At 34.2% G+C, this 12,963-nt stretch overlaps 2 protein-coding genes across 2 annotated transcripts; both read left to right on the top strand.

Moving 5' to 3' along the window:
- The first annotated feature begins 2,901 nt into the window (after positions 1-2,901).
- LOC132182008 (endoglucanase 8-like) lies at positions 2,902-5,957 on the top strand. The gene is made up of 6 exons (XM_059595221.2): positions 2,902-3,309; positions 3,409-3,501; positions 3,781-3,978; positions 4,346-4,457; positions 4,741-4,904; positions 5,604-5,957. The coding sequence occupies exons 1-6, from the start codon at positions 2,902-2,904 to the stop codon at positions 5,955-5,957; spliced, it is 1,329 nt and encodes a 442-aa protein (XP_059451204.2).
- A 1,387-nt stretch (positions 5,958-7,344) lies between these two features.
- On the top strand, positions 7,345-12,175 carry LOC132183183 (jagunal-like protein). The gene is made up of 6 exons (XM_059596590.2): positions 7,345-7,506; positions 7,812-7,867; positions 8,775-8,895; positions 8,989-9,095; positions 11,760-11,829; positions 11,922-12,175. The coding sequence occupies exons 1-6, from the start codon at positions 7,425-7,427 to the stop codon at positions 11,999-12,001; spliced, it is 516 nt and encodes a 171-aa protein (XP_059452573.1). The 5' UTR covers positions 7,345-7,424; the 3' UTR covers positions 12,002-12,175.
- The last annotated feature ends 788 nt before the right edge of the window (positions 12,176-12,963 follow it).

Genomic DNA, 12,963 nt, shown 5'->3' with positions numbered 1-12,963 from the left:
TTGTTTATTCATGAAATTTTCATAATTGATTTTGGTTTTTTATTTTTTAAACGGAAGATCATGGAGTTACGGTTGTTAAGGACAATTTATCGACAATTGTCATGTGTCTCTTGAGTATATGTGAAAGTATACACTTTTTTAATAGCATTAGAAGAGTTTGAGAAAATTCTATTTAAAAAGTATATGCTTCTTATGTGCTATTAAAAAAGAGTAATGCTTGAGAACCCTTGTTTAAAAAAGCATGTGAGAATGGCACATGATAATTTTATAGATTAAGTTTGAGGAAATTTTTCTAACTTAGTTCGGAGGAAAACTCTATCCATATAATTAACTTATTCTAAAGAATTAAGTGTAATTTTATTTGGTTATCAACTAGACTATGACACGAACAATATTATTTCGAGAACGAGTGTAATTAAGTGTAATTTTTTTTGACGTGTTACTCCCGACACGTCAAAAGTTTTTGACGTGTCACTGTAGACACGTCAAAAATCTGGGATTTTTGACACCCACCCTTTTGACTGTTGATAAACGTCAAAAACTACACGTCAAAAGAGGTTTTTGACGTGTCAATACCATTGACACGTCAAAAACTCCTGGTAAAAAATTATCACCATTTTTGTAGTGTTAGTACTATTGTTGCCTGTTTTTATAAGGCCACTTTAATGGCTTAAGTCATTTTCCCCTTTTAGCTAAAATGGCTAACCAAATAACTAAAAATCTCATCCATCTCGTTATCTTAACAAAATGCAAAAGCATTTTCATTCATTTGTGAATAGTGTCACACTACATGTGGCGTAATCAAAGCTCTCGAAATTTCATGTTTATTAATTGTTATCTCAGAACTAAAACTAACCCCAATGGGTTTAAGATATTTGTTATCTCATGACTTGTTCTAGATTACCATTAATTACAACTTATTCCATTAAAAAATTGTGATTGCACTATACTATTTATTTTAATTAAACAAGAGCTTCCTTGATTTCTTATATATAATAGCATTTGGCCACTCCATGAAATATATATAGTGAAATTAAAGTCAATTTAAAATTTACAGCAACTTTTATTTCACTATCTTTTTATCGTTGAGTCCTCGATTTAATATCTTTGATTATTCTTTGACTCATGAAATTATATTCCATTGAGTATATTTTATTTTATTAACTTCTTATTAAAATGCTCGGACCTAAAACTTAGAATAACCAATTCTCATTAAATCTATCTCAAATGTATATTTTATATCTCTTTGATTCCAACCAAAGTGATTATGAACTCAATCTTGAAGAGTAGCGTTCCCATAATGCTAAATGTGATCATTCAAATATAGTGAGATTTTGACCATGAAATAACCTACCCCTAAATATATCAAAGTGTCATATACTTTACATTTGAGTTCACATACCTCTCAGGATTGAGAGTCAATACTATAAGTAATCACGAGTTCAAGTTTTTAAGACATAATGTGAGAATACAAAATTAAAGCACTTAAATAAAAAGAGAAAAAAAAGTAAAGACATAATCGGAGCAAAATACACTATATATCTAGAAACATAATAAACACAGCACACAATGATTTTACAAAAAAATCTTATTTGGTATTTTTATAAAAATCAAATAAAATAAAAACCAAATAAAAGAAGGACAAAATTGATTGCAATTGCTTCAGAAACTTTTTTTATTTTGTATTTTTTTTTAAATTAAAAAAGAAGGGAAAATTTCTGCCCAAATTAAAAAAAAAAGTTGGGTATTTAGCATTTCCCCTTATTAATTCCTCTTTTTATAGTGTGTGAGTGTGTGAGATTTCCCAGCCCTTCCATTAATGTAGACATTTTTTTTTTCTTCTTTTGTTTACTTTGTATATTGTTTAGGGGAGGGGGATAGTTATCATACTTTGTATATTGTCTGAAGGTATGCCCATGCATGTGCATTTATGTACATTTATTTATTTTTATAAAATTACTCACCTTCCAAAAGAAATTATTAAACCCTTCCTTTTTTTTTTTTTTGAAAGGAATTATTAAACCTTTCCTAATTCCTGTCATATGTAAACGTGACTTGTACATAACCCTCAAGCAATCACGAGTTGCCTTTCACGTTTTGGCATTCTTCGTTTTTGGGACCAACTAATCTTATCAACCCAGTATGCAATAATTGACCTGCTTCAAAGAAGATATATATTTCCACAAATATTAAAGCTAGCAGCCAATTACATTAATGAAACTAGAACTTTGCACCTTGCACGGTTGCATGCCTTTGCGTATATAACTATGCATGCATGCCTCCATACTTCTTTCCAAGTGATAGAAAAATATCTACTCTTTTCTTTAAAATCATGAAAACATGGAAACTATTGAAACTGCATATATGGAAACCTATATCTATTCATATTTTCTTTGATTTTCTCTATAATTCGAAAGTTTCCACATCTATACTCTTCACATTAACTTCCTTGATTCTACGTACCGGCGCTCAATTCTTCCATAATTCATTTACCTTCCATAATTTCATCTCTTGATTTATGTCCACGTGATGTATATACTGGTTTCTCATTATTGTCTACGAATTGGGTTTAGGTAGAGAGAGAAAGAAAAAAGAAAGAATGGGTGGTGGGAAATATTGCAATGCCTTTCGAGGGTTATTGGTATTGGCGGGAACAATAACGATGATGATGGCAATAGGTGCAAGGGCTGCAGCTTCACCCGACTATGCCGACGCTTTGTCAAAGTGCATTCTCTTCTTTGAAGGCCAGAGGTCAGGGAAGTTACCCTCTACCCAACGGATTACTTGGAGGGGTGATTCCGCTCTTCGTGATGGCTCTGACATTGGCGTAAGTCTTCAAGGATATATTATTTTCGATTGTTTTCATAATATTTCATAAAAGTACTTGCATTTCATTCACAGATGGATTTGGTCGGTGGTTACTACGATGCCGGAGACAACGTAAAGTTTCACTTTCCGATGGCATTCACGGTAACGACTCTGGCATGGAGTGTGATAGAATTTGGCGAATCAATGGGCCCGGAGCTACAACATGCGTTGGAGGCCGTCCGATGGGGAACTGACTACTTGCTTAAAGCCACCAGCGTCACTGACGTTGTGATTGGCCAAGTTGCTGACCCCATTGGTGATCACGATTGCTGGGAGAGGCCTGAGGACATGGACACTCCTAGAACCTCTTATGCAATTAATCGAACACATCCGGGTTCAGAAGTTTCTGCTGAGATTGCAGCCGCACTTGCAGCCTCTTCAATTGCGTTTAAGGGTTCTGATTATCAATATTCTTCAGCCCTTCTTCAAAGGGCTAAACAGGTAATTAATTGAGGTTGATTACCCCCTTTTCATTTTTTTTTTTTTTTTTTAATTTAGAAGAAATAAAATGATAATCATTCTTTTCTATATGTGGATTAGGTTTTTGACTTTGCAGATAAGTATCAGGGATCTTACAATTCTAGTATCGGGCAGGCAGCATGTCCATTTTACTGTGATTTCAGCGGCTATGTGGTACGTACATTAAGGTTTAAGGTTTAGAATTTATGGGATAAGTAATTGATCGGTCTGTATAAATCGGTGTCCGAAATAATTCTTTTATTTTAGATCATATAGATTGATCAACACACATATATATACATATATATATAGAGAGAGAGAGTGTGACTTTGAGAAGTTAAATTTGAGACGATCACTCCTTTTGAAGAAAAATTTTATAATTCCCATTTTTTTAGATTGAAATTAATTAAAATGAATGGTTAATTAAGAGTTTTGTGTGACTATGTCTTGCAGGATGAATTGCTCTGGGGAGCAGCATGGTTATACAAGGCAACAAACGAGGATGGTTATTGGAATTATCTAAAGAAGAACATATACAGCTTGGAGTCCATTGTTGTAAGAAATATAAATGGGAACCCATTTATTGGTGCTAGCTTTGCTGAATTTGGATGGGATGCTAAGCATGCTGGCATTAACGTTCTTGTTTCCCAGGTTTGTCATTACCTTGTTTCTAACAATTCTCACTGCGAAAAACCAGTCGTCTACTCCAAACAATGCGTCATTTTTTTTATATGTCTGTATAAGGAGAGGAAAAGAGGAGAGGAAGATTCGAACTAGTGCTATCTGCTTCATAAGGCGTAGTCTCCAGTCAATTGAGTTACCCTTTGATAACCAAACGATGAGTCATTTAAGTGTTCATGTCGTGTTTCTACTTTCTAGAAACGATGTCTTATTAATGTTGGTTAATGTACGTACATGACACGAGCGGAGACAATTTACATCAGTAACAACGGAAAAAAAAAATGGAAATTAAAGCCTGCTTAATTAATCCTTAATTTTTCTTTTCCTTTGCTGGCAGTGGGTGATGAAGGACTCCATCATTAATGCTGATCCTTTTATTCTCAACGCGGACAAGTTTGTATGCTCCATATTACCTGAATCACCTACCAAATCAGTCAGTTACTCTCCAGGTAAATTTCTAGCTCTCACCAACCTAAATATGCATATCGAATTCATAAGTATAGCAAATTAAGCTCAACTATCCCAAACCCTCCAACTTTCCTGAAATTTTAAAAAAAAATTAAATTCAAATTCAATCCTTAGATTTTCATGCAATTTCAATTTAGTCTCCAGCAGGTTTTCAATTTCAACCGGTTTTATTTTGATTTTAAATAAGTCCCTCTATTCACTTATCGTCCAATTAATTAATAATATGTCATATCAGACCAACCATATCTTTAATTGGTTGATTAGGTGGGCTTCTATTCAAACCCGGAGGAAGTAACTTGCAACATGCAACAGCTTTGTCTTTCCTCCTCATTGTTTACGCCAAGCATATGGAAGTTGCCAATAAAGTAGTTCGATGTGATTATGTTGTTGCCACCCCAACTAGGCTGATCGATGTCGCCAGAGGCCAGGTATCATCACTACATGACTATCATGCATGCATGTAATGTCAACAAAAAATGAGGCTTCTTTTGTTTTACGTAGAAACAAATAATATAATATATATATTAAGAGAAGGAAAAATGTAAAATCAGTTCACGTAGTTTACTTGATTTGCAATTAATTCTCTTTGGTATCAAAATGAACTCGATCAAAGGTCCTTGAGGTATGCCAAAAAACTAATTTAGTCCTTACAATTAAATTTCGTTCACCGACTTAACAGATTCTAATAGCCTGAAACGTTAGAACCAATAAAATTGTGATACTTGTCCGATTTAAGTTAGTGTCACACTAATGAAAGCTGTTAAATTAGTGGACGAAATTTAATTTTAGGGACTAAATTATTTTTTTGGCATACCTCAAGTACCTTTGAATTCATTTTGATTTCACATGGAGTTAATTGTAAATCAAGGAAACCACACGGACTAATTTTGTTTTTTTTTTTCCCTTAAGAGAAAGAGAGAATGGAAGCATACAGAGAATGAATTATTGAATTAATATTGAAACTATATTATAATGATCTTGATTTATAGAGAAATTAAAGTTTGATGAACAAGAAAATGAAGAGAATATAAAATATTTTCTAACATGTTCCAAATGGGAATGAGTTTAAGATTATTAGTTTGTATGGAAAATATTTTCCTAATTATGTACTCTAAATATTCGTGTAGGTAGACTATATACTAGGAAACAACCCATTGGGCATGTCTTACATGGTGGGATTTGGTCGAAAGTTTCCTCGGAAGATTCATCACCGTGGAGCTACGTTGCCTTCGATTCATGTATACCCACAGAGGATGAGGTGCCGTGACGGAGACAAATACTTTAAAAGCCAGATGCATGACATAAACCTGTTAACCGGGGCTCTTGTCGGAGGGCCTGATGAGGACGATTCCTTTGAAGATTCTCGATATGATGTTGCCCAATCGGAGCCAACCACGTACATGAATTCACCTTTCGTGGGCGTCTTGGCTTACTTCACAGCAATTACTTCTTCAAAATATAATACTTTTTTCTTCTTCTAACTTTTCACATTTGATTTTAGGCTAATTCTGAAAATTACAATTTTATTTTATTAATTATATCACATTTTAGAGTAATGATAGAATACATACATTACTCTTGATTTCTTTTAAACTGGGTTAGAAAAAATTTCTTTCAACCTACTCTATATTGTGCTCGTTGACTTTATTGTTTACAATACATACGTCATTATTTATAGTTGTATAAGTTGACCTATAAAAGTAAACTTAAATCGACTTATACAAGGAAACATAAATCAATCTATACTATGAAACATAAATCAATAATATAAAATCAGAATATATTCTAACATTAAACATGAATTACATTTAAAAAAAAAAAAAAAAAAAAAATCAACATAACTTGAAGACACAAGTAAGTAATAAATCACCTACCTTGATCTTGGCACATTGAAGAACTGATTTTGTTGCTCTCAAAACACCGCAAATCTTCTCCTTAATGACTATCGCTTGGCCAAATGTATGGGTCCAAATCTTACCGTTCATGTATTAGCCACATGCTACAAAAGATGAAATCCTAGGGCAAGTTGGCCCATCTCAAAAGGGAAATTAATAGCTTGATAAAAGATTTAAGGAAATAAATAAGACATGTTATACATCATTTTATGGTCCTTCTTTCATTCTTCTACTTTTCAAAATTATCATTGGATCTGTGAGATCCACGTGTACAACTCACATGAGCCCACAAATTTAACAGTAATTTTTTATTTTTTATTTTTTTTGACATGTCCGCATAAGAGGGGGGAGGAAGATTCGAACTAGTGACCTCCGCTTCATTAGGCGTGGTTCCAGCCAATTAAACTACCTCTTGGAGACTTAATAGTAATTTAAAAAGGTAGAAGAATGAAATAAGGACCATAAAATAAAGAGATATAATATAGTGCAATAAAAAGACAATTTTTAGCCCATAAATGTCCTAGGTGGCAAGTGGCCACATGCCCCATTAGTGGGTGGAGCCACAACAACTACGAATGGGGCGTGTAACCTTTTACCACCTAAGATTTTTATGGGCTAAAAATAGTATTTTTATTGAACTATAGCATTTCTCTAAAATTAAATGAATCATTTTTCAAAGCCAAAACTTGCTCCAATGAGCCTAGGACATGTGTCAATGTGTCATCTTATGAGACTTGTCCTACATTATCATTAATTACAACTTATTTCACTAATTTTAGTTGTAATTGCGATCTAATGTTAATTTTATTATACAAGAGGTTACTTAACTTCTTATAATTATATTTGACCCCTCAAAGAAATATTCGTAATTATACTGGACCTTTAGTCGGATCCCGGCCCTTCTACTTTTGTAAAACCCGATGGGCCCATTTTGAAATTCTTCGCTTCCATTTTATGAAAAATTCAACTTTGAACCCATGTATTTTCAGAAGCTTTGAACAGCAGGAACTTCGACTATCTGAAAGCACAAGCAGAAAATCGAAGAAGTAGAAGATGCAGCAAAGAAAATCAGCATCTGGGAGACCTTCTGGGACGGACGGCTCAGATTTCTCCTATCGTATGGTCGTCGATTCACGTAAGCTTCGCCACTACTCAATTTCTTTTTGTTCCTTCCGTTTGAATTTTCTGTTTCTATTCTCTGTTTGGTTCCCGAGAAAGCAAAGGGAAGGAAAATAATATGAAATCGGTTACTTGAGCGCCGGGTATTAGTTTTTTATTTTTATTTTATTTTATCTAAATGCTATCAAGATTGAAAACTTTGAATTGTTCTCGCGGTTTCTTTCGCATTATCTGCAACTAAACAGAGCGTTAGGGTTCTTCATCTAGCTTCTCTATCTAAGAAAGGGAACAAGCATGAATTTTTTTTTTCTTGGATTTTAGGGTATCAAAAGGTAGCTTCAGGGAAGTCTCGTCTCTACGCTCTGATTTTAACTCAGGTACATTACTCTCTCTCCATGGGTAATGCATGTCGATACTTGATAATTGATAATGTAGTAATTGGTTGTATGCATTAATTGATAATGCACTCATTTTTTTTTTTCCTATATCAATTACCATTTTTGATAATTGGTAATCTACTAATTTGTTGTATGCATTAAGGGCTATGTATGATGCATGTCGATAGTGGCTAGTAAATTTCGGACAACTTTGCACTTATATTTTTTGTTTTGATTGTGTGGCTGCTTTATTAATTAGTAGATGCAAAAACACAGCTTTGTGGACATTTTTCTTTTTATTATGTGTTGTTGGCTTCATTTGTCTGAATGTGGATTGTTTTGTAAGTAGAACTCCTGTATCTTAGTTCGTCACTTGCATAATTTAGAAACCCTATTATAAACTATTTTTTACTTTCTTTCCTTATTGATGCAGTGCAACACGTTAATAACCATTTCTCATTGATTAGTGAAATCGGATTTAGGTCTGATCTTGGTCAACAGATGGATTTGTCATTGGATTTATACCGTAGAAACTGTTACATAAGAAAAGAAAGTATATGGTCTACAGCAAGCTGAACAGTGTCTCCAAATTGGGCGTTATTGCTGGTGGCTAGTTAAATTTGAGTTGGGACTATAGACCAGACTAGCTCAGGTGGAATAGGTATTGAAACATTTAAAACCTACAAATTAGCTAGGTGAGATTTCTGGGTTATTTCAATTGAGATGTTATGGTCCTTCTTTCAAGTCTTAGGTATTAGAAAATATAGTAGTAGTAGTGTAATGGTTCTATATGAATGTGATTACTTTTATCATTTTCCTTCATGAATTCATTTTTTATCCAACAGATTTTATCTCAAGTGGCTGTCTTTGTGTTTTCAATTGATTGGATTTGCACTGTTTACTACAGGCTGCCATTCAATTATTTGGAGCTTTATACACAGTTCTGTCAAAGTCAAAGGAGGGTCCTGATAGACTTGCTATTTCAGCTTTTGCTGCTGGTTTTGTTTCTTTGATAATAGGGGAATTAGGTGGCTGACCAAATCCTATATATCTTTTTCAAGTTACTGCATGCTTATGCATCTGTTTCTGATTACTGGATCTTTATCCTTGTTGTATTAAAGGTCGAAGACGTAGCCGAACAAGTTTCTTGAAAATCTACATGGTTTTATCTACTGCCACGATACTTTTCTGGATTGCCCGTGTTGCTCAGAGCAATTTTATGTTAGAGGTAAGAAGGTTAATTTTTTTTCCCCAATGTTCATTACCATTGAGCACTTTAAGAAGTAATCAAGGAAGATAAATAAGAACGTTTAAAAAAAATTAGATAGAAAAACCTGGAAAAACTTGTGAAGCAGTTTTGATGATCGGTTGAAGTTATTAAGTCAAAACTTTGAGTAATATATAAAAAATTCAATAAGTCAATAAGTCCTATAGCCACTTGCATACATATCCAAGTTCATAGTGGATTTGGTAATACATATCTGTATTTGTTTGGTAAAAAAATTTATAGTGTTTTTTGCTTGTAATGTGACATAAAAGTGAAAGTAGTTTTGAGTGTTTTGTTTATCGAGTTTTTTTGTTAATGAGTTGTCCTAAAAAGTGTTGCCAAACGAGCCCAATGAAATTGTTTGAAAAGCGAACATAAACAACAATTGAGTCCTTTGCAAGAATGAATCCACTGTATATGACGTACTTATAAAAAATAATGATCAATCTGCTGTGTATATTTCATTAATATCAGATTTTGTTTTTCTCTATATCCTTGATGGATTGAAATGCAAGTAAATCATCGATGGACTTGACTCTAATTGAGCTGGAAGAACCCTAACTGAACCCCCCAACTGGGTACTTGCTGAGACATGCAGATATCGCCGACTTTTAGCTGCCACTTTGCCCATATAATGGAGAATGCATTTGTAACATGACCTTATTTTAGCTGTGTTAGTGTTGCTGTGTAGGTCTCCTACACTCACTTGGAAGATTTACTACGAAAATAAGTAGTGTCATAATTGTAAAACTTTTAACTGATACTATTAGATTAAAGGAACTCTCTTCTTTAGTGTTACCTTTGAGCTGAAGTCTTATCACAAGTTTGTTTTTCCATCCTTAGTAAATCATTTCATTTTCTGAATTTTGGGGGTAAATAAAGGTACTTGAATCAATTACCATTTAGATGGCACATGGACCCACATTTTTATACTTTTCTACAATCATCTTGATATTGGACTGTCTAAGGTAAACTAGCAGGAAATGATGTGTCTCGGAGAACAAATAAGTCATTGATTATAGATGGCTATGTAATTTTTTTTTTCTTCTTAATCATGGTTTTTAATTTCCTTTTTGAAACAGTATAATTTTATTCTCTATTCTAATAAGGGATGGTTCACATTCAAATGCCCCTTTTGAACTCACTCTTAGTGTAACTGAAACCAGTTACTCGCTCTGTGGCTACCCACTTGGTCATCTTTTAGAGTTGTCTGCTCCATATTGTGCCTTATAAACCCCATAACTTGAGGAAGCCCAATCTCTCCTACCTTAATGAAATTCTTTTCTTTTGAACCTCTCCCCTAAGTTTGACATTCTTTATGCAAGAAATTGAAACTGCTGCAACTCATTTCACCATTTCCAATTGAGTACTCTAAGAGAGGCACTTACCAGCAGGGTGTCATTAGCGTACCTGTCAATATATTGGAGTAGAAATAGAACGAGCCATGAATTAGTTTGTCTTGGCTTCGTCAGATCATCAGACAGAAAATTTTATTGTGGATGGTCAATTCACTTATTTTTCTGACATGAATAATTTCTTTTGGTTTCTGATCTCACTCTTTTCCTCTATTGCGATGCATCAAACCCCGAACCCAAAAGAACAACTTTCCTTTCCCTACTTAACTATATATATCGTGCCCTTAAATATATCGGTCTTGTAGTTTTATGCCAGCAGATGGTAGCATGCCAATAGTATTTTGTTATAATCACCTTGCTAATATATATGTCAACGTTCATAGGGCTCTAATTTGTTAGGAATGTTGCCTATATGTCAATATCACATGATTGAATAAATCCTCTATTTTTTGCAGGTTGAGACTCGTTTCCTTTCTTCAAACTCCTTTTCGTATTATTTAGAGAGAAATCTCTAATTAACAATATAGGAAGATCCATTTGATCATGTCCAAGGGAGTCCTTGGTTCGGGCCAAGGAATCAGTTCACTTGATTATTTTCAAACTGATGGTTATCATTTTCTGTCCATGAGGATCCAGCCAAGCTCTTTCTAGTTCTAATAGGCTATAAAACTAGATTAGAATCCTTCTCAAGTCCATGAGAAGTGATCTCATTTTTCTCATGCAGTCCGGGTAGAGACCAAAGGTCTTGAGCAATTGATTTGGCAGAACAATTCAAAAGATAAGAAGTATCATTAATTTATTCATGCTGTATTCTAGTTCTATAACTTAATGAACATTTGTAACTAGATGAACGTTTGATAATTATAAATTAATAGAACTTTTTACGTTTCCTATCGTATATCAGATGCTTGATGCCTGTCTAAAATGTGCCACTCATAATTTTACGCTTGATGTCTGTTAGTATGTCTAAATGGCAGTAGTTATACTTTTTGTTCAAAGTTGACTTTAATGATTGTATTAGTACTATCTATATATGAGACGTGCTGCATGTTGCCATGTTGCCAAAATGCTGGTAACTTGTAAGGAATGTAATCAAACTAGTCTTTTATCACTTCTATATTGTGGTAAAAGTTTCTTGTGTGTCCAGGCATTTACGGAAGTCGCCACTTGCAACATATTTATGTGTTCTGGAAACTAATTAGTTACTCTTGTTACTTCAATTGTTATTCCTATTGAAATTGCCTGATTGTTGTATTTAATTACTGAGTAGGTTATCCAAGATCCAAATAGATGGGAAACAAAGCAGTTGGAACTTCTGTTGACTGCCCGCTTTCTATTTGGTGAGTTGTGTATCTTTTATGCTGATTTATACTAAAATGGATGGTTATATTACATTTAGATTGAGGTTTAATCGTATCTTTGACTTTCACAGGATTGCTGGTACATATACTTGCAATTGGCACAACAATTTCTCTTATTGGTAATATGTCTCCTCCCAAAAGGGCCTCTTAACTGCTTCTTGTAGCCTAGAACTCACTCTCTGTGTCAACAGCTAAAAGAAATTCTTTTTTTTTTTTGAGTGCTTCATAAATTATATAGATTCACAAAAGATAGATTCCTTAATTTTGGTTAATTGCCTTCTAAGAATTTGAGCTGTGGAAGATATAGGTGTCTCTGTTTTCTTTCTTTCATTTCTTAAATTGAAGTAATGATCTTTGGGCATCAAGGTGATGACACGCTCATGAGCCCTGCTTGATGTGATAATTTAGAGGGTTTTTTTTTTTTTTTGTGTGTGTGTGTGTGTGGGGGGGGGGGGGGGGGGGGGGTGTTTGATAGGTTACAAGCACAATCAATTGTCGTACAGAAAACCTGTGTGTATCCGTGTGTGCCTGGTTGTACTTGTTGCACCAAATGCTATAGAGGACCGTGCAAGCTTTGGGAGGATGGGAGAGGGATGCAGGAGAGTGATATATAGCATTACTCTCTTCATTGTATTTGTGATTCCAGTTTTGCTTCTGGCCTGAATGCTTAATGGAAAAAAAGATGCAGTCGTGGCCGTCTAGCTGTTAGGATTTACCATGTCCACATGCTCCATCGTTGAGATTCCTGTGTAATAGACCAATAGACATTCATGGTGGTGACTGCCAAAGCAGGCAACTAACCAACCTCGATTTGTTGTGCCTCTTAAGGCATGTTCTAAATGCCGCCTTAAGAAGACAGTTTAAGTATTTAGAGATCTCATCTAGAAAGTCAAATCTGATAAACTCCTTGATAACTTAATTCTCTCAATGATAAAGTTTTTTCCTAATGCATTTACCACATTACAAGTGGAAGAAATCAATGGCTTTTGGTTCAATAGAGTGGATAGAATTTTACCCTTTTTCACATGGCTTCACTGTACTAACACATGATATGACTTGGCGCAAAATTCTCGACTTGAGGAGCTGGGTGCGTGATTATTTTTCTTTGGGTGC

The sequence above is a fragment of the Corylus avellana genome, chromosome 5, assembly GCF_965113065.1.
Source record: "Corylus avellana chromosome 5, dhCorAvel1.hap1.2, whole genome shotgun sequence".
Taxonomy (NCBI): domain Eukaryota; kingdom Viridiplantae; phylum Streptophyta; class Magnoliopsida; order Fagales; family Betulaceae; genus Corylus; species Corylus avellana.
Note: the sequence above shows the minus strand (reverse complement) of the source record. Positions and strands in the feature narration are given on the sequence as shown.